Source organism: Erythrolamprus reginae, chromosome 1, assembly GCF_031021105.1.
Source record: "Erythrolamprus reginae isolate rEryReg1 chromosome 1, rEryReg1.hap1, whole genome shotgun sequence".
Classification (NCBI taxonomy): domain Eukaryota; kingdom Metazoa; phylum Chordata; class Lepidosauria; order Squamata; family Dipsadidae; genus Erythrolamprus; species Erythrolamprus reginae.
The window spans coordinates 400,988,040-401,011,423 of NC_091950.1; the positions used below are offsets into that span (position 1 = coordinate 400,988,040).

General features: G+C 45.3%; 1 protein-coding gene across 3 annotated transcripts in view; it reads left to right on the forward strand.

Annotated features, from left to right (window-relative positions):
- Positions 1-446: 446 nt before the first annotated feature.
- Positions 447-23,384, forward strand: part of RASL10B (RAS like family 10 member B) — a 64,947-nt gene continuing 42,009 nt past the window's right edge. The window contains exons 1-2 of one of the 3 annotated variants that reach the window (XM_070735160.1): positions 447-671; positions 21,920-22,291. In XM_070735160.1, the coding sequence (XP_070591261.1) occupies positions 22,076-22,291 (216 nt within the window). In that variant the 5' untranslated portion in view covers positions 447-671; positions 21,920-22,075. Of the gene's footprint in view, positions 672-2,341; positions 2,506-21,730; positions 21,810-21,919; positions 22,292-23,384 lie in introns of those variants that run through there. The other 2 variants (XM_070735158.1, XM_070735161.1) reach the window with 2 other exon arrangements.

The window sequence follows — 23,384 nt, forward strand, 5'->3', positions numbered from 1 at the left end:
TAAAACCTGGCTTTGTCGACAGGCCTAGGGCCCGTGAACTTAACACCAGACATTCCTGAATTCATGTTTGTTGGTATGTATGTTGTTAGATTGATTTGGGGTTATGGAGTTTTAATTATCATTGCTGTCTTATTGTATTATTTTTTATTGTTGTAAGTTGCCCAGAGTCCTACGGGATTGGGCGGCAGATGTTAAATAAATAAATAAACAAACAAACAAACAAACATTAATTCTCACCACCTACTATAAACTTTATCACAATCTAGCAGTGAATCGATTCGAGGATACAGAGAACCAACGTGGCCTAGCACAGGGGTCTCTATCCAACCTTGGCAACTTTAAGACCCGTGGACTTCAACTCCCAGAATTCCTCAGCCAGCAAAGCTGAGGAATTCCTCAGCCAGCAAAGCTAAGGAATTCCTTAGCCACCAAGGCTGAGGAATTCTGGGAGTCGAAGTCCAAAAGTCTTATAGTTACCCAGGTTGGAGACCTCAGGCCTAGCAGTTAAGGGAGTGCACAAGTCCCAGGGACACAAACTCTCTTGGTCCAACCCTACCTGTCAAGGTTGTTGTGCTGAAGAAAGGTTGTTATGGAAGCTACCTGGAAACCCCTTGACTAAAAGAGCAGGATTGAAATCTGAGGAGGAGCCCGATGAAGATTCTGGGCCAGGGGTAGGGAAAGTTGACTCTTCTTTAAAAAAAATAAAAATAAATCTTTATTTAAGTATCTATATATAAAAAGCAATCTAAACAAACAAAACATACAAAGAAAAAAAGAAAGAGAAATGAAAGAAAGTAGACAAACTAATCAGCTTATAAACCTATAGTATAGAACATATAGAATGTTCAGTGATATTCAGTATATTTATTTGTTTGTTTGTTTATTTATTTATTTATTTATTTATTGATTGATTGATTGGATTTGTATGCCACCCCTCTCCAGAGACTCGGGGCGGCTAACAGTGACAATAAAACAGTGTACAATAGTAATTTGGTATTGATGATTAAAAATCAATTAATATAAAAACCAAACATACATACATACATACCATGCATAGAATTGTAAAGGCCTAGGGGGAAAGAGGATCTCAATTCCCCCATGCCTGGCGGCAGAGGTGGGTTTTAAGTTGTTTACGAAAGGCAAGGAGGGTGGGGGGCAGTTCTAATCTCTGGGGGGAGTTGGTTCCAGAGGGCCGGGGTCGCCACAGAGAAGGCTCTTCCCCTGGGTCCCGCCAGGCGACATTGCTTAGTTGACGGGACCCGGAGAAGATCCACTCTGTGGGACCTAACTGGTCGCTGGGATTCGTGCAGCAGAAGGCGGTCCCTGAGGTAATCTGGTCCGGTGCCATATACTTATTTGCTTATCATGAGTTAATATTTTCTTTCACTACATACATATATTTATTTGTTGCATAAAAGACATAATTTGTCAACTATATTGTTGGCTATCACTATCGAGTGATCTAACATTAAGTATTTGTATCTAGTGTGTGTAATTGTGTGTTTATTTTCTTTACTTCTGCATACTATATTGTATTCATTTTGGATATTTCTGAGGAAAGTACAAATTTGTTTTAGGGGTTTTATGTTCCATTGATTTATGGTGCAGTGTTTCTATATTTTCATTTTATTTTGGGTACAAAAGGAAGCAGTATCTAGTTTTACTTTTCCTTTAGGTTTTTTAATGTATTTTTTTCTGTTTGAGCCATTTGTACCAATGTGGACTTCAACTCCCAGAATTCCTGAGCCAATCATGCTAGCTGAGGAATTCTGGGAGTTGAAGTCCACAAGTCATTAGAAGAGTCAAGTTTGCCTATTCCTGTAATCTGGGCAATGGGGTCAAGAAGAGAGACCCCTGCCCTTCCGCGTGACACCCCCCCCCCCACTTCTCCGCCTCTGAGGATTTCTCCAAACTCCCCACGCGGTTCCGTTTGCTTCCTCCTCCTCCTCCTCCTCCTCCCTCTCTTTTCAAAGTTAACCAGAGAACCCGTCAGGCTTTGTGACCCAGTGGATCTCCAGCAGGCAGTTGGCAGGAGATTTCCTACTCAACCCCCCCCCCCCCCAACCTTCCTTTCCTTACACGCACATAGAGCGCTGGTCCCGAACACACTTCTCTGCATTACCCGATGAAGCGAGAAGAGTAGAAGCCGTTTACATCTCGGCATCCCGAAACGACGGGAGGAAGCCGCCGTCCTTTGGATCGCGGGAGCTCTCTCCGATCTCCTTCCGCCCCGGATCCCTTCCGATCTCTTGCCTACAAGTCGCCGTAGGCTTCTTTTCTCTTCCCCCCCCCCCGCGTCCGCGATCGCAGTTGTTTCTCCCCCCCCCCCCAAATCCCCCCCAACCCCCCGTATCTTCCAAGATCAGGGTGGGACTGCTGGATGGAATATTTCCCCTTCTCTACAGCCAGCCGGCCCCCCCACGGATTGCAAGGATTTAGGATCCGTCGCCAGAGACACTGCACGGTGGGGGGGACGAGTGTCCTTGGCGTGCTCATCACTGCAAGGTAAGGGATGTCCGGGGATATTTGGATGGGGGGGGGGGAGGAGAGAGGAAAGGGAGCTCTTTCACCCCCCCTTACAAACAGCCAGGCTGATGGAGGTGCTAGGAAAGAGGGGGGAGCAGCAACAGACACCCCCCCCCCCCCGCAAAGATGAAACTAGGGACCCTGGTGTGGATGAAGGGGGTTATTGAAAGGCCAGTGGAAAGGGCCAAGTTGCAATTGGAAGGAGGAGGTTTAGGGGTGGGTGGCAGGGCGTCCCGTGGGCTCATCCTTGTCCCCCTCCAACATTTCTCCACGGGGCGATGGAGGGGTTTGTGGGGAAGAACCCATTCCCCCTAGAGAAGTCAGGGACGAGGCTCAGCAATTGCTGATTGAGTCGCCTGGTGGTGGGAGGGGGAAGGAAAGGAAGGAAGGGAAGAAGGAAGGAAGAAAGGGAAGAAGGAGGGAAGGGAGGGAGGAAAGGAGAAAGGAAGGAAGGAAGGGAAGAAGGGAGGAGGGAAGGGAAGAAGGGAGGAAGGAAGAGGGGAAGGGAAGGAGGAAAGAAGGAAGAGAGGAAGGAAGGAAGAAAGGTTGGTTCAAATCTCACCATCGGCTCACGGGTGGAAGGAAGGCAGGCAGGCACTGGACGATCCCGTGACAGTGACTCGAAATACCACCACAAGAAAAACTCTGGCTGTCATTTTTTGCTGCTGCTCCTTCTCCAATCACCACCACCCCCAATTTCCCAAAACGAATTTTCTTTTTTGAGGGGGAAGGGCACAATTGTGGATTATGCTGTAGTCTTTTTAGTCTTTAATAACAGGATTTATATGCCGCCCAACTCCGGTGGATTCTGGGCAGCTAACGACATTTAAAATAGTATAAAAAATTACAATATCAAAAATATCAGAAATAAGGCAACAGAAACAAATAACAACCCTAAAATAACATACCATACACTCAGTCATTCATGGTCCCAGGCCCATCAGAAGAGCCAGGTCTTAACGTCTTTCCAAAAAGCCAGTAGGGTAGGGATAGTGTGAAACTCTGGAGGCAGCTGGTTCCAAAAGGTCGGGGCTACCACAGAGAAGGCCCTTCTCTGTTGTTAGCAAAAGCATACTTTGCTATTAAGAAGATGCTGAAACGAAAGACAGAGAGAGAGAGGAGGGGGAGGAGAGAACTTGGGCCAACCGGAAAGGAATTCAGCCTTTACCAGATCACTTTAAGGAAGAGAGTACATTTATTTATTTATTTTATTTATTAAATTTGTATGCCGCCCCTCTCTGTAGACTCGGGGCGGCTCACAGCAGTAATAGAAAAACAATATACAATACAAATCTAATAATTAAACTAAAAACCCATAATTTAAAAAACATGCACACAACATGCCATACATGAACAATATAGGTCTGGGGAAGTTATCTCAGTCTGGGGAAGTTATCTCAGTGGGTTTTAAGGAGTTTACGAAAGGCAAGGAGGGTGGGGGCAGTTCTAATCTCAGGGGGGAGCTGGTTCCAGAGGGTCGGGGCCGCCACAGAGAAGGCTCTTCCCCTGGGACCTGCCAAATGACATTGTTTAGTCGACGGGACCCGGAGAAGGCCAGCTCTGTGGGACCTAATTGGTCGCTGGGATTTGTGCGGCAGAAGGCGGTCCCGGAGATATTCTGGTCCGATGCCATGAAGGGCTTTATAGGTCATAACCAACACTTTGAATTGTGACCGAAAATTGATCGGCAACATTAAATCAAGCAAAGGGAGGAAACCTACCTTAAGGATCTTTAGAAAAAAAATGCTTGGCTGCAGAGTGGTGGGAACAGACCTTGTACTAGGCCGATGTTTTTGAACCTCAGGAACTTCAAGGTGTTTGGACTTCAGCCCCCAGAATTCCACAGGCAGACAGGTTGACAGTCCACACATCTTAAAGTTTCTGAAGTAAAGAAACACCCACACACCCCTGGGGGGCCACTTGCTTCCCCTGGTTTTTCATACCACTGGTGCTAGGGCTAAAAATGCTAGCAGGGCTTTTCCAGTTATGTCCTTCCTTCTGGGTGTGTATCCCACAAGTGCTTCTTGCACGTTTATATAAGTTTCTTCATTAATCTCTCCCCCCCCTCCTCATTTTCTCGTGTGAAAATCTTTTTTGAGAACGGCCGAACATTTGATTATGTGGCAAAGATTGGACAGTGGGAGTGTCCATTTGGCACCACTGTAACGTTCCATTAGGTACGCTTGGGATATGAACGTTGGGGACACTTTCAACTGCATGTAGTTTAATTCAGTTACGAGAGTTATTAGGAAGCACTTGCTCTCTGGTTCATGGCCTGGGTCAGATGGAGGAATTTTTCTTCTATATAAACCAGCAGTAAAATCTACTTACCTTCCCTACCAGTTCAAAAGCTCGCACTTTGCGCGTGCACCACTGTCATGCACACTTTTTCACCCTCTGCACATGTGCAGAAGGCTTTGCCCATGTGCAGGAGGTTAAAAACAAGAAATTGGCTGGTGGGCGGAGCCTCGTGCTGCCGCTGCTATTGGTTCTAAGTGTTGGTCATGACCTTTAAAGCCCTACATGGCATTGGACCAGAGTACCTCCGGAACCGCCTGCTACCACACGAATCCCAGCGGCCGATAAGGTCCCACAGAGTTGGCCTTCTCCGGGTCCCGTCGACTAAACAATGTCATCTGGCGGGCCCCAGGGGAAGAGCCTTCTCTGTGGCGGCCCCGGCCCTCTGGAAACAACTCCCCCTGGAGATTAGAACTGCTCCCACCCTCCTTGTCTTCCGTAAACTACTTAAGACCCACCTATACCGCCAGGCATGGGGGATTTGAGACATCTTTCCCCCAGGCTTATTATAATTTATGTTTGGTATGTATGTGCTGTTTGGTTTTTAATTATGATAGAGCTTTTAGTTTTTTAATATTAGATTTGTGCCATTATAATATTGTTTTTATCGTTGTTGTGAGCTGCCCCGAGTCTTCGGAGAGGGGCAGCATACAAATCTAATAAATAATAATAATAATAACAACAACAATAATAATAATAATAATAATAATAATTATTATTATTATTATTATTATTATTATTATTATTCTCCAAATCACCGTCAGCCACTGCTACTGGTACACCGAAACCAGTAGCATTTCACTCCTGATATAAAACCATTTCCAGACCTCTGTTAATGTGGTCGCTTTGGGCACATGTTGGATCCCAAAATCTTTTTTAAAAAATAATCTTTATTAAGTTTCTACATATAAAAACAGAAAGAAATGAAAAATCCCAAAATCTTTTGATTCCAGTTCCCCAGCCTTTTTGGGAAAGAAAAAAAATAGTTCTAAGGCAAAGTGGAAATGCACATTTTTGAAGCAAAATTCTAACTGTGCGGCAGCCCAACTTCCTGAATCCATAACGACCACGTGTTGCAGTTTAACATCCATATTTATAGGCTGTGCAAGGCTACCATCGCATAATATCGGTGCTTCCGATCAGATGATAGATGTTGCCGTCTCTTCCTTTGTGGAAGCACATCTGCTTCTTGGGTGCATGGATGTGTCATTGCTCTCGGCTGCTCGGCATGTGCTTGCTTTGTGATCCTGGCATCCGCTTCCCACAGATGTCACGTTCCTGCCATGCTAAGACAAAGTGTGAAAAACTTTGGCTATTTCACACGTCCCACGGTCAGGTCAGGAGGCCGGTCTGTTTCAGCTAAAACTGTGCCGCAAAGCAGAGAGCCTCTGAGCATCAAAAGCAGGCCACAAATGGAGGATACACTTTCTCCCAATATTAAATATGCTTCTGGCATTTGAGACATGGGGCCTTTTGCAGGGCAAAGAAGGGGCACTGGGACACTGTTTCCCTATGAAAAACTACTCAAGATGCACCTGGTAGGAGGAAAGAACATGATTTAGAAGCAGATGTATACAGTGCTCCCTCGATTTTCACAGGGGATGCGTTCTGAGACTGCCCGCAAAAGTCGTATTTCCGCGAAGTAGAGATGCGGAAGTAAATACACCATTTTTGGCTATGGACAGTATCACAAGCCTTCCCGTAACACTTTAAACCCCTAAATTACCATTTCCCATTCCCTTAACAACCATTTACTCACCATTATTACTGGTACTCACCATTGAATAAGACACTTAGTGATCCTGATATTTATAAACATAATTATTTATTAACAATAATTATTGTTTTTTTGTTATTTATTTGCAAAAAATATTAGTTTGGCGATGACCTATGACATCATTGGGCGGGAAAGAACGTGGTATAGAAAAAAACCTGTGAAGTATTTTTTAATTAATATTTTTTGAAAACCCGTGGTATAGGCTATTTGCGAAGTTCAAACCCGTGAAAATCCAGGGAATACAACCTAAAGTTTTGGAAGCCATGTGCAGAATAGAATTAGAATAGAATAGAATAGAATAGTCTTTGGTGCATATGCTCTCAGTGTACATAAAAGAAAAAAAATTATTTGTCAAGAATCATGAGGTACAACACTTAATGATTGTCATGGGGTCAAATAAGAAATGAGGAAACAATCAATATTAATAAAAATCTTAAGGATACAACCAAACCGTTACAGCCATACAGTCCTAAGTGATAGGAAATTATGGGGGAAAACTAGTAGTAACGTGTTTCCCCGATAGTAAGACAGTGTCTTACTTTCTTTTTACCCCCAAAAGCCCCACTAGGTCTTACTTTCGGGGTATGTCTTACATACCCCCCCCCCGCCGTTTCCCGCCTCCACTCACCAAATTGACAGGGTGAAGTCGGGAAGACCCAGGGAAGGTTTCTTCGGCCGCCCAGCAGCTGATCTGCTCAGCAGCGTGGCAGCAGCCCTGGCGGCGGTTCCCTCCGCTTTGACGGCGCTCGTCCGCTCGCTCGTCCCCGCAACCGACCCGCTTCCCCGACACGCGTCTGGAGGGGAGGAGCCGCTCTGCGCAGTTGGGCAGCCCTGCCTGCCGGAAAGGAGGCGAGCAAAGGAGGGCGCAGCTCCGGCCGCCCGCTCGGCTCGCTTCTACAACTTCGGACCAGCGCCGTCCTTCGCCTCGCATTTCCAGGTTGGCGAGCCTGGATTGTTTTTCCTGCGTGCGTTGGTCCCCGCTAAGCCTTCTGCGCCTGACTCGGCGAGGCGAGAGGGAAGAAGGAGAAGCGCAAGTGGATGCGGAGCGCCCGGGAGGCATTTATCCTTCCTTCGCTTTATCATTTACATTTTATTTGTAACATAAAACAGATGTCAGGCCGAAGCCATCATTTGGAGTTAGAGACTTTGGCCTGCCACAGTAGAATAGTATCATGGGAACTGGGAGAGGTAATTGCATGACAGCGAAAGGTACTAGCCACAACAAATTTTTCTTAGAGTCTAAGGCAGTGATGGCGAACCTATGGCACAGGTGTCATGCGGAGCCATATCTGCTGGCACGCGAGCTGTTACCCTAGTTCAGCTCCAACGTACATTTGTGTGCCGACCAGCTGATTTTTGGCTTGCAGAGGCTCCAGGAGGACGTTTTTGTGCTGTATGGTTTTTAATTGTTGGGTTTTTTAATGTAATTTTATTATTAGATTTGTTTCATTATTACAGTATACTGTTTTTATTACTATTGTGAGCCGCCCCGAGTCTTCAGAGAGGGGCGGCATACAAATCTAATAAATAATAATAATAATAATTTTGGCTTCCAGAGTCTGCTGGGGGGATGGTGGAGGACGTTTTTACCCTCCCCTGGCTCCAGGGAAGCCTTTGGAGCCTGGGGAGGGTGAAACACGAGCCTAATGCGCCCACCAGAAGTTGGGAAACAATAAATTGAACCTTGGATGAGAGAATTGGACTGGAATCTGATTTAGATGCTTTTTGGGGCATAGACATTAATTCCGATATTCACTTCATTCCAGTACCCCACCCTGCTACCGCACAAATCCCAGCGACCGATAAGGTCCCACAGAGTTGGCCTTCTCCGGGTCCCGTCGACTAAACAATGTCGTTTGGCGGGCCCCAGGGGAAGAGCCTTCTCTGTGGTGGCCCCGACCCCCTGGAATCAACTCCCCCCGGACATTAGAACTGCCCCCACCCTCCCTGTCTTTCGTAAACTACTCAAGACTCATTTATACCGCCAGGCATGGGGGAGTTGAGATAGCTCTTCCCCCTAGGCCATTACAAGTTATGCATGGTATGTTTGTGTGTATGTTTGGTTTTATAATAGGGGTTTTTAGTTGTTTTTTATTATTGGATTGTACATGTTGTGTTTATTATTGTTGTTAGCCGCCCCAAGTCTGCGGAGAGGAGCGGCATACAAATCCAATTAATAATAATAATAATAATAATAATAATTATTATTATTATTATTATTATTATTAAGCTTCATCCCCCATTCCCACACCCACCAGTTCAACACGAGGACCAGTCCGAGTTTTCAGCAATTTTCACTGACCTTCTGCTAGTGCAGAACAAAGGATGACCTTGGACTCTAAGAAAGAAATTTGTTGTGGCTAGTACCTTTCGCTGTCATGCAATTACGTCTCCCAGTTCCCATGATACTATTCTACTGTGGTAGGCCAAAGTTTCTAACTCCAAATGATGGCTTCGGCCTGACAACAGATTTGTAAGATCTGAAGCCTTAGAGCCATATGCAGCCTCCAAATTCCTTGGATGTGGCCTGTAAGATGCCTTTAATATGTAGGAGCATGTAAAACATAACTCTTAACAATGCAAAATTAAACTTAAACTTAAAAGGTGAATGAAACACATAAGTATTTTTGCTCACAAAAATACTTACGTTCTCTTGAATCATGATTTTTGGAAGAATTGGGAAAAACTTTGCATCCTGGCAATAAAGATTTTTCATGTGCAGACTGGAACTTCAGGATCCTAACACAAAAAGAAAGAAAGAAAAGAAAAGAGAGAGAGAAGAAAGAAAGAAAGAAAGAACAGTATGTTTAAACAAAGTGCAATTTTAGCAACCATATTTCTTAATTCCTATTTCTCTAGGTCACATAATGACTCCAAACTTTTTCTATGAATTTGGAAGCCACATTGCATGGATAGATGATGATCCTTTGTTTAGCAATTTGGAAGGGGTGGGAGCTGTCAGCAGCTATGATTAGAGGTGACTTGAGGGACAAACATCAATTGTTGAAGGAGGCTACATGCAGCCTGGGACTTCAGGTTTATTATGCACCTATCGATAAGCAGATTTTCTTCGAGCAGAGCCTTGCTAGGAAATTAGCAGTTTCATTCAAGCTCCTTGGCTCCCAGAAACAATATATTAATGTGGTTTCCAAATTAACTCTTTTCTGATAAAATCTTTTGCACATGAGTTGACAAGTATTTTTGCAGAATCGGCTAAGAAAGGGTCCAACGATTCTCATATGTTGGATTATTTTCAGTATGTTATTCCTGAGGATATGGCATTGCTTGGGGTGAACTAGCTTGCCAGCCATTCTTCTGGCCTGATAGGGGTGACCTAATTATGTAGTGAGAATTGACTTTATTTATTTTATTTATTTTTGTCAATCAAGTACAGTGGTCCCTTGACTTTCGCGGGTCCGACTTTCGCGGAAAGGCTATACCACAGGTTTTCAAAACCCATGGTATAGCCCGCTTCTGCCCCAACCTCCTGATCCCTCCGCTTTAATTCTCAGAGCGCTGGTACTCTCTGCTTGAAGCCGAGCTTTGCGGGCAGACAATACCATCCTAACTCGCCCGAGGGGGGAGGAGCTGAGGGCATTGTTGGATCAGGGGGACCATGTGCTAATCTCCAGGATGGCTTGCAGTGGGCCTGTTACAACTCTCCAGTAGACTCTGCCCGCAGCTCAGTGTCACCTCAAGCACCAAAGGGTGCAGCTGCCTCTTTTTCCGCCACCGTCACTTACTACCACCCGCCGCCACCGTCTCTTCTTCCCCTACCCACCTAAGCTGTCTCCCTTAGTGGTAGTGTCCAACCTCCCAGCTGACCAGCCTGGAATCCCAGCTTTGAGTCCTGACCTGGATCCCTCTTGACTTGAGCTTCCCCTTCCCCTGCCTTGATCCTGAGCACTGGTGCTGCTGCCGCCACCATGGGAGATGTTGGCAGTGAGCGCAGCAAAGCCCCCAGCTTGCTGCCCCGTTGCCCCTGTGGGTTCTGGGAGTAAGTAAAACCAGGAATGGAGGGGGAGGAAGGAAGGAAGGAAGGGAGCGTCTTCACTTCGCGGAAATTTGACTTTTGCGGGCGGTCTTGGAACGTATCCCCCGTGAAAGTCAAGGGACCACTGTATAGGATAGTAGTTTATATAAACATAACATAGAAAGTAATGATAAAAGAAGACAAAAGAACAGTAGGACAGGGATGATAGGCACAATGATGTGCTTATGCACGACCCTTACAGACCTCTTAGAAAAGGGGAGAGGTCAACTGTAGACAATCTAAGGTTGAAGATTTTGAGGTTGGGGCAAGAAACCCCAGAGTGAGGTAGCGAATTCCAGGTGTTGATCATTCTATTGCTGAAATTGTATTTTCTGCAGTCAGGTTTGGAGCAGTTTAAATTTAGTTTGAATCTATTACGTGCTCGTGTGTTGTTGCGGTTGAAGGTGAAGTAGTCATTAACAGGAAGGACATTTTGGTATATGATTTTATGAACTATGGTTAGATCAGTTCGGAGGTGACGTAGTTGTAAATTGTCTAATTTCAGTATTTCAAGTCTGGTGGACTAAAGTATTTTGACAACAGAAGACAACAGTAACCAAGGGGCCCTCGGTTGTTCCCATTCGTACACAGGCGATCTTCGGGAGAGTGCTCGAGATTCCTGACACAGAGTACACCTTGCGACCCAGTCCTCTATGTGTTTGTCCATGCTGGGCCACCATACATAACTCCGTGCCAGTGCCTTCATCCTGGGTGCCCCTCATGTAAGCCCTTAGAATAGTCTCTCATAGCGACAGAGGAGCAAGGACATGATCACCCCATAGTAGACACCCCCACGTACCACTATTTCATGTTGTCTTTTTGCAAAACGCTGGAGATCGGGTTTTACCCGCCCTTATGGCCACTCCCTCCTCACCCAGCTCAAAATAGTATGAAGTTCCCAGTCAATTTGATCATAATTTCTCCTGGTGCTCAAAAGAGTCCTGGAGAAATAAGCAGTGGGGCAGTCTGTGGCTTAATACAGCCCTCACCCCAAAAAGGTGATGCATCGCATACTAACACAACCAGCAGAGTCTCACTAAATTGGATCAGGAAACTGTCATCTGAAAGAAGGGTTTTTTACAGATCCAAAACCAGGGAGAGTTTTTTGACAGCAACTTGTGTAGGGGCTCCGCGACATTAGCTTTATTTTTCAGGAATATGTTGTAAAAGTTAAATAGCCCTAGAAATGCTTGAAGCTCTGTTTTGTTGGTGGACACTGGAGCCTCTCCTGAGCTTATCCTTAGTGGGGTGCAAACCGGAACCCTCAACCGGAACCCTCAATCCGGTACCCCAAGAATTCTACTTCTGAGACTCCTATCTGGCCCTTGCCTTAGCTCACAGTCCTGCAGCTCGAAAACACATGAGCACTTGTCACAGCCTTTACCTTAATTGGCTAATGTCTTTGGCGGTGATAACTACATCATCAAACTGGGGCATTACGCCAAGTACTTTGTTTAAAACTCACTCCATTATTCCTTGAAAAATCCCTGGGGCTACGCTAAAGCTGACTTGGAGCCTGTTGCATTTACATGCCCCACAGTGGTAACTATTGTTTGGGCCTACACAGTCTCGCTATCAATAGGAAATTGCTGGTATTCCAGTTTTGCCTCATATGTGTAATAAATGTTGGACTACAGGTACCGGATATGCACTTTGCTGCAGCACCTTGTTCAATGTGCATTCATAGTCGCCACAGATGCGCACAGAGCCATCGCTCTTAAGTATGGGTACTAGGGGGGTTTCCCATTTTGCGTGATCGACTGGTTCTAAGATTCCTTGTTCTATTAGCCTCTCTAACTCCTTTTCGATCAATGACTTTAATGCAAAGGGAATCCTGCAGGGGTTTAACCTTATTGGCTGAACCTGGGGGTCTAAACTAAAAGAAATGGGGGTGCCCACATACTTGCCTAGTGTTGGGTTGAATGCATCCTGGAATTCCTGCCGCAGGTCCTTGCAGCCCTCTGCAATCGTCACTTTTATTGTCTTCTCGTCCCTGGTCACTTTCATGTGTAAGGTCCTGACCCAGTCTCTGCCCAACAGACTAGGGATGTAGTCGCAGGCAATGGTCAGTGGCAAGCTAACCTCTTGGTGATCGTATTTCATGAGAACCCTTTTGGTTCCCCAAACCGGAATTCGCTTGCCTTAGCAATCTGCAATCCTTACTGGCTGCATGCTTAGTTGACTTGGAGTAAGACCTGGACTTTGTTTCAGACTGGTCTAACACCTGGCAACTTCAAATATCAACCAACAAATGCTCTACCCTCCACATCGGCAAAAAGAATCCAAACCGCACATACGAACTGAATAAACAATCTCTCACTGCCAACCCACACTCAGTAAAAGACCTTGGAATACTAATATCGAATGACCTAAGTGCTAAAGCCCACTGCAACAATATCGCCAAAAAAGCTTCTAGAGTTGTTAACCTGATCCTTAAGTTGTTAACCAGCTTCTGCTCAGGCAATCTCACACTACTCACAAGAGCCTACAAAACTTTTGCCAAACCCATCCTAGACTACTGCTCATCTGTCTGGAACCCATACTACATCTCAGACATCAACACCCTTGAAAATGTCCAAAGATATTTCACCAGAAGAGCCTTTCACTCCTCCACTCGAAACAGAATATCCTACGAAAATATACTAACAATCCTGGGCCTAGAAAGCCTAGAACTACGGCGCCTAAAACACGATTTGAGTATTGCCCACAAGATCATATGCTGCAACGTCCTACCGGTCAATGACTACTTCAGCTTCAACCGCAACAACACATGAGCACGCAACAGATTCAAACTTAATATGAACCGCTCCAAACTTGACTGTAAAAAATATGATTTCAACAGTCGAGTTATCGAAGCGTGGAACTCATTGCCGGACTCAATTGTGTCAACCCCTAACCCCCAACATTTCTCCCTTAGACTCTCTACGATTGACCTCTCCAGGTTCCTAAGAGGCCAGTAAGGGGCGTACCTAAATGCACTGGTGTGCCTTTCGTCCCCTGTCCAATTGTCTTTCCTTTCTCTCACTTATCATACATATTTTCTTTCTTTCATATATCCTCTCCTCTAAGTTCACTTTACCCTTATATATACTACTACATGTCTATTTTTCTTCCTATGTATTTGTGTATTGGACAAATGAATTAATAAAATAAAATAAATAAAGGTTAGACATAGCTCTCTTGGCAGTTTCGCAGGAAACTATTGTGATTGACTATCCTGGGCATGCGTATGTGTGTAGTTTGGGCACTCTGGTGTCTCAAAGGTTCGCTATCACTGCCCTAGGTAGTTAGGCGTAACCTACCTTAGAAAATGCTTTAGTTTACATGATCCTCATGCATGTGAACATTGCCGAAAGAAATTATTTAAGGGTGAACAGATTTTCCCATCAATTTGGGATGAGGACTTGTCAGACCTTGTTTTGCAGAAGACATGCCTGATAGATAACAAATATCTGTCTTCTTTAGATGCATTCAAGAGACCCACAGACACACATCTTTTTTTCTTGATTTTATCACCTTTAATATTTTTAATATGATATTTACACTAATTTTACTCTATTTGGTTTTATTTTTAAATGGTTTAAAATTTAGTGTAATCTAACTTGAACTATTTACGGAGGGTAGTATGAAAAGGAAACAAAGTGACATAAATACATATGTAAGTTAGGAGCCCAAGATTTCTGTTGTTAAGTGACACATTTATCAAGTGAGTTTTGCCACAATCTTTCTTTCAATTGTTAAGTGAAACATGCAGTTTATAAATTATAAATTAGTAATCTGGTTGATAAGTGAATCTGGCATTGATTTTGCTTGTCAGAAGGTCATAAAAGGTGACCACATGACCTTGGGGCACTGCAGTCATTATAAATATGAACCAGTTGCTAAGCATCTGAATTTTGATCATATCATCATGAGAAAGTGCTGTTAAAACTTTGAATGGTACTAAATGAATGGTTGTAAATCAAGGACTAACAAAATACAGTAATACTTCGACTTACGAATTTAATTGGTGCGGGAAAGAGGCTCGTAAGTCAAAAAGCTCGTATGACGAAACATTGTTTCCCATAGGAATCAATGGAAAAGCGATTAATGCGTGCAAGCCCAAAAATCAGAAACCGGCCGCCACCACCGAAGGAGGCTTGATCCTCCCGATCCTCCCCGCCCTTTTGCCACGCATGTCATCCTGCATGCAGGATGCCAGGCAGTCAGGAAGGTCATCCTACTTTCCCCCCCCCAGCCAAAAACACAAAGGCGGTCTGCCAGGCGGCTCCCCCCGCTCCGCGCCTCCTTTCTGTTTGTTTTGTCTCTGGGTCTGCGGAGGGCGGGAGGGAGGGAAGCGGGGTGGCAGGCTCATGCCGGGCGGCCCGCCTGGAACGCCAGCAATGCCGCCGGGCCGATTGCCGAGCGGGGGCGGGGCGCGGAAGGAGGCGGCGCTGCACCGGCCCCCTCAGGCCGCTCCGTCCGGGATGGGGCTCCTCCGGAGGGACGCACGGGGGCTCCAGAGGAGTCTCATCCTGGGCGGAGCGGCCTGAGGGGGCCGGTGCGGCGGCGCCTTCGCCTCCTTCCGCGCCCCGCCCCCGCTCGGCAATCGGCCCAGCGGCATTGCTGGCATTCCAGGCGGGCCGCCCGGCATGAGCACCGGTTTCGTGCCTCTCGGGCTGGGCAGACAAGAGGTGCGGCGCTCCCACGGGGAAAGGAGAAGGCGGCGGCTCAAGCCCTTCCCCGTGCGCCCCTACGGAGGAGCCCCTCTGGTGGTTGTCCGGGCGGGTGAAGGTGGCTGGGCTGCTGACAGGGACAGGCGGTGAGCGCTCGGAGGGGGCACAGCCCAGAGCGAGACTTGGCCTCGGCTCGTATCCCGAATTTGAGCTCGTAAGTAGAACAGAAATATCTCTCCCCTCCTAGCTCGTATCTCGAAATGCTCGTATATAGAACAGCTCGTATCTAGAGGTACTACTGTACCTTATTCCACCAAACGTGAAATATTGGGATTAGACAATATACAACTGCATCACCTCTGAACTGATCTAAATGTAGTTCATAAAATCATATACCAAAATGTCCTTCCTGTTAATGATGACTTCACCTTCAATCACAGCAATACATGAACATGTATTAGATTCAAACTAAATGTAAACCGCTCCAAACTTTACTGCAGAAAATATGACTTCAGCAATACAGTGATCAATGCCTGGAATGCACTAGCTGACTCTGTGGTTTCTTCCCCAAACCCCCAAAACTTTAACCTTAGATTGTCTACCGTTGCCCTCTCCCCGTTTCTAAGAGGTCTGTAAGATCTGAACTGCCAAATTGCAGTCAGAGATTCACACTACCCCCACCCTCCTCGCCTTCCGAAAGAGCTTAAAAATTCATCTTTGCCGCCAGGCTTGTGACTTTTAGATCTTCCCCCTGATCAATGAATGTTTTAAGTATGAGTGTTGAATGGTTGATTTGATAAGTTTTGCTTTCTTTTATTTGAATGTAATGGTTGTTTTTAATGTAGTATTAATTGGGTTTACGTATATTATTGTTCTGTTTTTGTATATGCTCGGAGAAGGGCGGCATACAAATCCAATTAATTAATTAATTAAACAAACAAACAAACAAATAAATAAATCCAGCAATCAGCAGAAGCAGTCTGCAATATTGCACTCTAATTACTGCGCCACCATAGAGGTACAGGTAGATCTTGACTTATGGCAAGTCACTTAGTGACTGTTCAAAGTTACAACAGACCTCCCTGAGGGTAGTTAAGACCCAGATTTGAAGTGCTGGTGATCACCTTCCCTTGTAGTGCTGTGACAGCTAGGCCACATTTATAACCCTTTGCAATGTCCTACCATCACGTGACCAAGCTTTCTCGAGTTTTTGCTGAAAATGGCATTTATTTCTATTTTTTGGCAAAACTGGTTTGATAAAATTGAACAGGTCCAAAGACAGGCTACAAAAATGGTGGAAGGTCTTAAGCACAAAACTTATCAGGAAAGACTTAATAAACTCAATCTGTATAGTCTGGAGGACAGAAGGGAAAGGGGGGACAGGATCGAAACATTTAAATATTATTATTATTATTATTATTATTATTATTATTATTATTATTATTATTATTAATTAGATTTGTATGCCGCCCCTCTCTGCAGACTCGTATGTTAAGGGTTAAATAAGGTTTAGAAGGGAAGTGTTTTTAATAGGAAAGTGAACACAAGAACAAGGGGGCACAATCTGAGGTTAGTTGGGGGAAAGATCAGAAGCAACATGAGAAAATATTATTTTACTGAAAGAATAGTAGATGCTTAGAACAAACTTCCAGCAGACGTGGTTGGTAAATCCACAGTAATTGAATTTAAACATGCCTGGGATAAACATATATCCATCCTAAGATAAAATACAGGAAATAGTATAAGGGCAGACTAGATGGACCATGAGGTCTTTTTCTGCCGTCAATCTTCTATGTTTCCATGTAACTGCTGATTAGCGAACCATGAGTCTGTTTCATGACCAAGGCATTTGCTTAATAGCTGCCACAAAAAAGGTAATTAAAAATTTATTCTCCAAAGTACCTGAGGGTAGAACAAGAAGCAATGGGTGAAAACTAATCAAGGAATAAGGCAACTTTGAACTAAGGAGAAATTTCTTGACAAAACAGTTAATCCGTGGAAAGCTTGCCTCCAGAACTTGTGAATGCTCCAACACTGGAAGTTTTTAAGAAGATGTTGGATAACCATTTGTCTGAAGTGATGTAGTATTTCCTGCCTAAACGGGGTTGGACTAGAAGACCTCCAAGATCTCTTCCATCTCTGTTCTTCTGTTCTATTGTAATTAGGTCATCATATGGATGACCTGAGTTAAGACCATCATACGTTACAACCATGATAGACAGGCTCCATTATGACCCTAGCTTGGGAACCAACTGTAAATTGCTTATACCACTGGATTAAAATACCAAGTAAAAGTAACAATCAGAATCAACACAATGTTCAAATATTATGAAGGAATAGTCAATATTTTAGTAGTTAACCAAAAGCTTCTTGTAATTTTGTAGGGGCGTGTAGGCTACAAAAATTAAAATTTTGAATCTTACAGATGGGTAGTACGGTCTTGTGGGCAGGGTTGTTTCAGGGCATACACTATAGCAGTGTTTCCCAACCTTGGCAACTTGAAGATATGTGGACTTCAACTCCCAGAATTCCCCAGCCAGCATTTGCTGGCTGGGGAATTCTGGGAGTTGAAGTCCAAATATCTTCAAGTTGCCAAGGTTGGGAAACATTGCACCATAGTTTCCTTGTTGGCCTCAATTCAGACTACCCAGGAAATCTGCTGCCACTTTTCATTAATTACAGTGTTCCCTCGATTTTCGCAGGGGATGCGTTCCAAGACCGCCCGCGAAGGTCGAATTTCCGCGAAGTAGAGATGCGGAAGTAAATACACTATTTTTGGCTATGAACAGTATCACAAGCCATCCCTGAACACTTTAAACTCCTAAATTACAATTTCCCATTCCCTTAGCAACCATTTAGATTATTACTCACCATTACTTAGTTATTTAAAAAAATATTTATTAAAGGCGGACGAAAATTTGGCGATGACATATGACATCATCGGGCGGGAAAAACCGTGGTATAGGGGGGAAAACCGCAAAGTAGTTTTTAATTAATATTTTTGAAAAAACATGGTATAGACTTTTCGCGAAGTTCGAACCCGCGAAAATCGAGGGAACACTGTATTATCAATATAATTTAATTTATTCTGACAATACAAAAGCAGAAATCAAGGGCTGTTTTGGGCAGAGACTCCAGTTGCCTACTCTTATGCTAAAGCACATGATTTATCTGTACAATATATGGATTAGCATCAGTGGTGGGCTGCTAGGCTGCCTAATTTGGCTCTTCTCCGCAGCTACTGTGAGTTCGAGCGGAATTATGCTTCTGTGCCCGTGCAGGTAGCAAAATCGCGCACATGCATGGAAGCAAAAAACCTCTGGTGCACCTGCGTCTCCGTGGGCGATTTTACTACCTGCACGGGCACAGAACCTTAATTCCGCTCAAACTCACGGTACCTCCAGAGCCGCAGAGGCGAGCCCAATTAGACGTAGAGCTCACCACTGATTAGCATGTTGTGTGAGTGCAGCCACAAGGATCTGTCAGGCATGGATAAGGATTGGTATATTGCGCAAATCTAACCAAATGAAATTTTATTCCATAAATCATGGTTACGCATCCATAGTGTCTTTATTTATTTATTTTATTTATTCAATTTTTGAATGCCGTCCTTCTCCTTAGACTCAAGGGCGGCTTACAACATGTTAGCAATAGCACTTTTGAACAGAACCAGCATATTGCCCCCACTATCCGGGTCCTCATTTTACCCACCTCGGAAGGATGGAAGGCTGAGTCAACCTTGAGCCGGTGATGAGATTTGAACCGCTGACCTGCAGATCTACAGTCAGCTTTAGTGGCCTACAGTATTGCACTCTACCCACTGCGCTACCTCAGCTCCTTATTATTGATTATTGTTGTGAGCTGCCCCGAGTCTGTGGAGAGGGGCGGCATACAAATCTAATAAATTATTATTATTATGTCAATACAACACAGCAAACAAGATCACTTTGCTGGATTTTGTATTTCATCACCAGTCGGGCGCTTCCCAATCACCTAGGACTGCGTGATGTAGTGGCGAATTATGTTTGCCGATCCCAGTAAAGTGGCCTTTTGCAATTGACAGATGGAGATTTTGTCAATTCTGATGGTTTCAAATGTCTGCTGAGATCCTTTGGTATTGCGCCCAGTGTGCCAAGTACCACTGGGACCACTTTCACGGGCTTGTGCTAGAGTCGTTGCAGCTCGATTTTTAGATCTTCGTATTTCACTAATTTCTCTAGCTGCTTCTCCTCCATTCTGCTGTCCCCTGGGATTGCGATGTCGATGAGCCATACTTTCTTTTTCTCCACAATCAGGATGTCTGGTGTGTTATGCTTCAGAATTCGGTCAGTCTAAAGTCGGAAGTCCCACAGTAGTTTTGCTTGCTCATTATTATTGTTATTGTTATTGTTGTTGTTGTTGTTATTGTTATGCAATATGTGAAGCTGGTGGGAACCCTAGAAAAACCATATAGACATCTGACATAGCTAAGGACTTTTGAATTTATCAGGAAAGAGGAATACAGAGTCATGTTCTATTTCTTTCTTTCAACATCTGATAGGCTGCTATTTGTCGGTAGCTTGAAAATATTCATGTAGTCAAGTTTATGCCCCCATGTGGTGTGAGTTTTCAGGTTAAAAGTTTAATGAAAGAGCATGGTGCTCACAAGGTTAGAGCACTGGGTTGGCGAATGGCAGGCTTGTGTTCGAGACCCATTGTCGCTACAGTGTGGGATGAGCTCCTATCACATGCTCCAACTCCTGGCAACCCAGTAGCTCAAAAGCAGTGACCATGAGTAGATTCATGGGTACCACTTCAATGGGCAACTTCACAAAGACATGAAAGGAGCCCCCAGGCAATGATATTGTCATCAGCAAATCCTTTTCTCACAGAAACACTTTGGTGCTTCTGGCACTGAAGTACAGTGGTACCTCGTGATACGAACCCCTTGTGATATGAACCCGGGGTTCGGAAATTTTTTGCTTCTTCTTGCGAACTTTTTTTGGCTTACGAACCCACCGCAGATCGCAAAATGGCGCTCCGCTGGGCGCCGCCACCCGGCTGTCACCTTTTAAAACAACCGGGGGGCTTCTTGGCATTCTCCCGAATCCGATCCCGAACTTTGGCCTCCAGGAAGGACGTCTTCGTGATGTCAAAGCTCTGCCCATGGAATTCCCTATTGGGATTCCCCACCTCCTTTCCAGCCTCCAGATCGGCCGAAAACACCGCCGCCGATTGCAAAAACGGCGCTCTGCCGGGCACCGCCGCCCAGCTGTAACCTTCTGAAACAGCCGGGCGCTTCTCGGCGGCCTCCGGAACCCAAACCCAAACACGAACTTCTGGGTTCGGCATTTGGGAGAATGCCGAGGAGCCCCCCGGCTGTTTCAGAAGGTGACAGCCGGGCGGCAGCGCTTCTCGGCGGCCTCCCGAACTCGAACCCGTAAAGTTCGGGTTCGGGAGAACGCCGAGATGCCCCCGGCTGTTTTAAAAGCAGAGCGCCATTTTGCGATTTTTTTCCCCTTTGCACGCATTAATCGCTTTTACATTGTTTCCTATGGGAAACAATGTTTCGTCTTATGAACTTTTTGCCTGACGAACCTACCTCCGGAACCAATTAAGTTTGTAAGACGAGGTATTACTGTATTAATATTAAAAGGGTTAATAAACTCAAGGAAAAAAAGAGATCCATTATTATTACCTACTAATTTCAAAGAAATTTGAAGCCTCCATAACTAGAATGGAATGGAATGGAATAGAATAGAATAGAATAGAATAGAATAGAATTCTTTATTGGCCAAATGTGGTTGGACACACAAGAAATTTGTCTTTGGTGCAGACGCTCTCAGTGTACATAAAAGAAATGATACATTTGTCAGAAATCATGAGGTGCAACACTTAATGATCGTCATAGGGGTCAAATAAGCAATGAGGAAGCAATCAATATTAATAAAAAATCTTAAGGATACAAGCACAAGTTACAGTCATACAGTCATAAGAGCTGGGGTGGCGCAGCAGGTAGAGTGCTGTACTGCAGGCCACTGAAGCTGACTGTAGATCTGCAGGTCAGTGGTTCAAATCTTATCACCGGCTCAAGGTTGACTCAGCCTTCCATCCTTCCGAGGTGGGTAAAATGAGGACCCGAATTGTGGGGGCAATATGCTGGCTCTGTTCAAAAGTGCTATTGCTAACATGTTGTAAGCTGCCCTGAGTCTAAGGAGAAGGGCGGCATAAAAATCGAATAAGTAAGTAAGTAAGTAAGTAAGTAAGTAAGTAAGTAAGTAAGTAAGTAAGTAAGTAAGTAAGTGGGAAGAAATGGGTGATAGGAATGATGAGGGGAAAAATAGTAGTTATAGTGGTGCAGACTAAGTAAATAGTTTGATAGTATTGAAGGATTTATTTGTTTAGCAGAGTGATGGCGTTCAGGAAAAAACTTTTCTTGTTTCTAGTTGTCTTGGTGTGCAGTGCTATGGGGAAGTCAACCACTAGATTGCAGTTGCTGGGGGAAATGAGAGGGAAGAGATGCTGCCTTCATATTTTCCATGTAGGTATCTGATTGACTGTTGTGAAAGTGGACTGGAGGGACCCTTGCTCTGCTCTAGTGGGACTTCTCTCAGTTTCTCTAGGTTGACGAGATTTCTTTTGCTCTTCCAGTGACAGGCCGAGCCAGTGAGGAAATGGTTGCTGACTGTGGCTGAATCCACAGCTGCCAGAATATGCAGCCCAGGGGCCTTCCTGGCAGTGCAAAGGCAGCGGACTGCGCCGAGGAGCTGATCACCACGTTGTGCACGGGGGTTGTGGCCGGGAGGCATGGTGACAACTTTCAAGATTGCCGTGCTGGGTGCTCAAGGGGTCGGGAAGAGTGCCATTGTCCGCCAGTTCCTGTACAACGAGTTCAGCGAGGTCTGTGTCCCCACCAAGGCCCGCCGTGTCTACCTACCTGCCGTGGTCATGAATGGCCATGTTCACGACCTTCAGATCATGGACTGCCCGCCTATCGCCTCTTTCCCTGTAAATACCCTGCAGGTAGGTGTACGTCCCACCTGTCAGGCTTCAAAAAGGATGCTCTCACTGCCAGCTGTAGGTTGCTCTGAAGGAGGTGGGCAGTGTCAGCATCCGAGGTCTTCCAGGTGGCTGCTCCTGTAAGTGAAGACTTCAGAAGAAGACTATGCCCAGTCTTCCGGAAATACAGGGGTACCTCTACCTAAGAACACCTCTGCTTACAAACTTTTCTAGATAAGAACCAGGTGTTCAATATTTTTTTTGTCTCTTCTCAAGAACCATTTCCCACTTACAAACCCAAGCCTCCGAAACTGTAACCGGAAAAGGCAGGGAGAAGCCTCCGTGGGGCCCCTCTAGGAATCTCCTGGGAGGAAACAGGGCTGGAAAAGGTGGGGAGAAGCCTCTGTGGGCCTTCTCTAGGAATCTCCTGGGAGGAAACAGGGCCGGAAAAGGCAGGGAGAAGCCTCCATGGGGCCTCTCTAGGAATCTCCTGGGAGGAAACAGGGCCGGAAAAGGCAGGGAGAAGCCTCCATGGGGCCTCTCTAGGAATCTCCTGGGAGGAAACAGGGCCGGAAAAGGCAGGGAGAAGCCTCTATGGGGCTTCTCTAGGAATCTCCTGGGAGGAAACAGGGCCGGAAAAGGCAGGGAGAAGCCTCCATGGGGCCTCTCTAGGAATCTCCTGGGAGGAAACAGGGCCGGAAAAGGCAGGGAGAAGCCTCCATGGGGCTTCTCTAGGAATCTCCTGGGAGGAAACAGGGCCGGAAAAGGCAGGGAGAAGCCTCCATGGGGCCTCTCTAAGAATCTCCTGGGAGGAAAACGGGGCCTCCACCCTCCCTGGGGTTTCCCCAATTGCACGCATTATTTGCTTTTACATTGATTCCTATGGAAAAAATGGCTTCTTCTTACAAACGTTTCTACTTAAGAATCTGGTCAAGGAACAAATTAAGTTGGTAAGTAGAGGTGCCACTGTAGATTGAAAGATCCATGAAGAGACTCTGCATTTCCATGGAGAAAAGATTAGAGTGAGTACTGTGGGGTACACATGTTGCCGGGGGAGGAAAATTCTCCATCAACTGTTGCACCCTCTCTTAGAACATATCCTTGGCTGCAGAAAAAC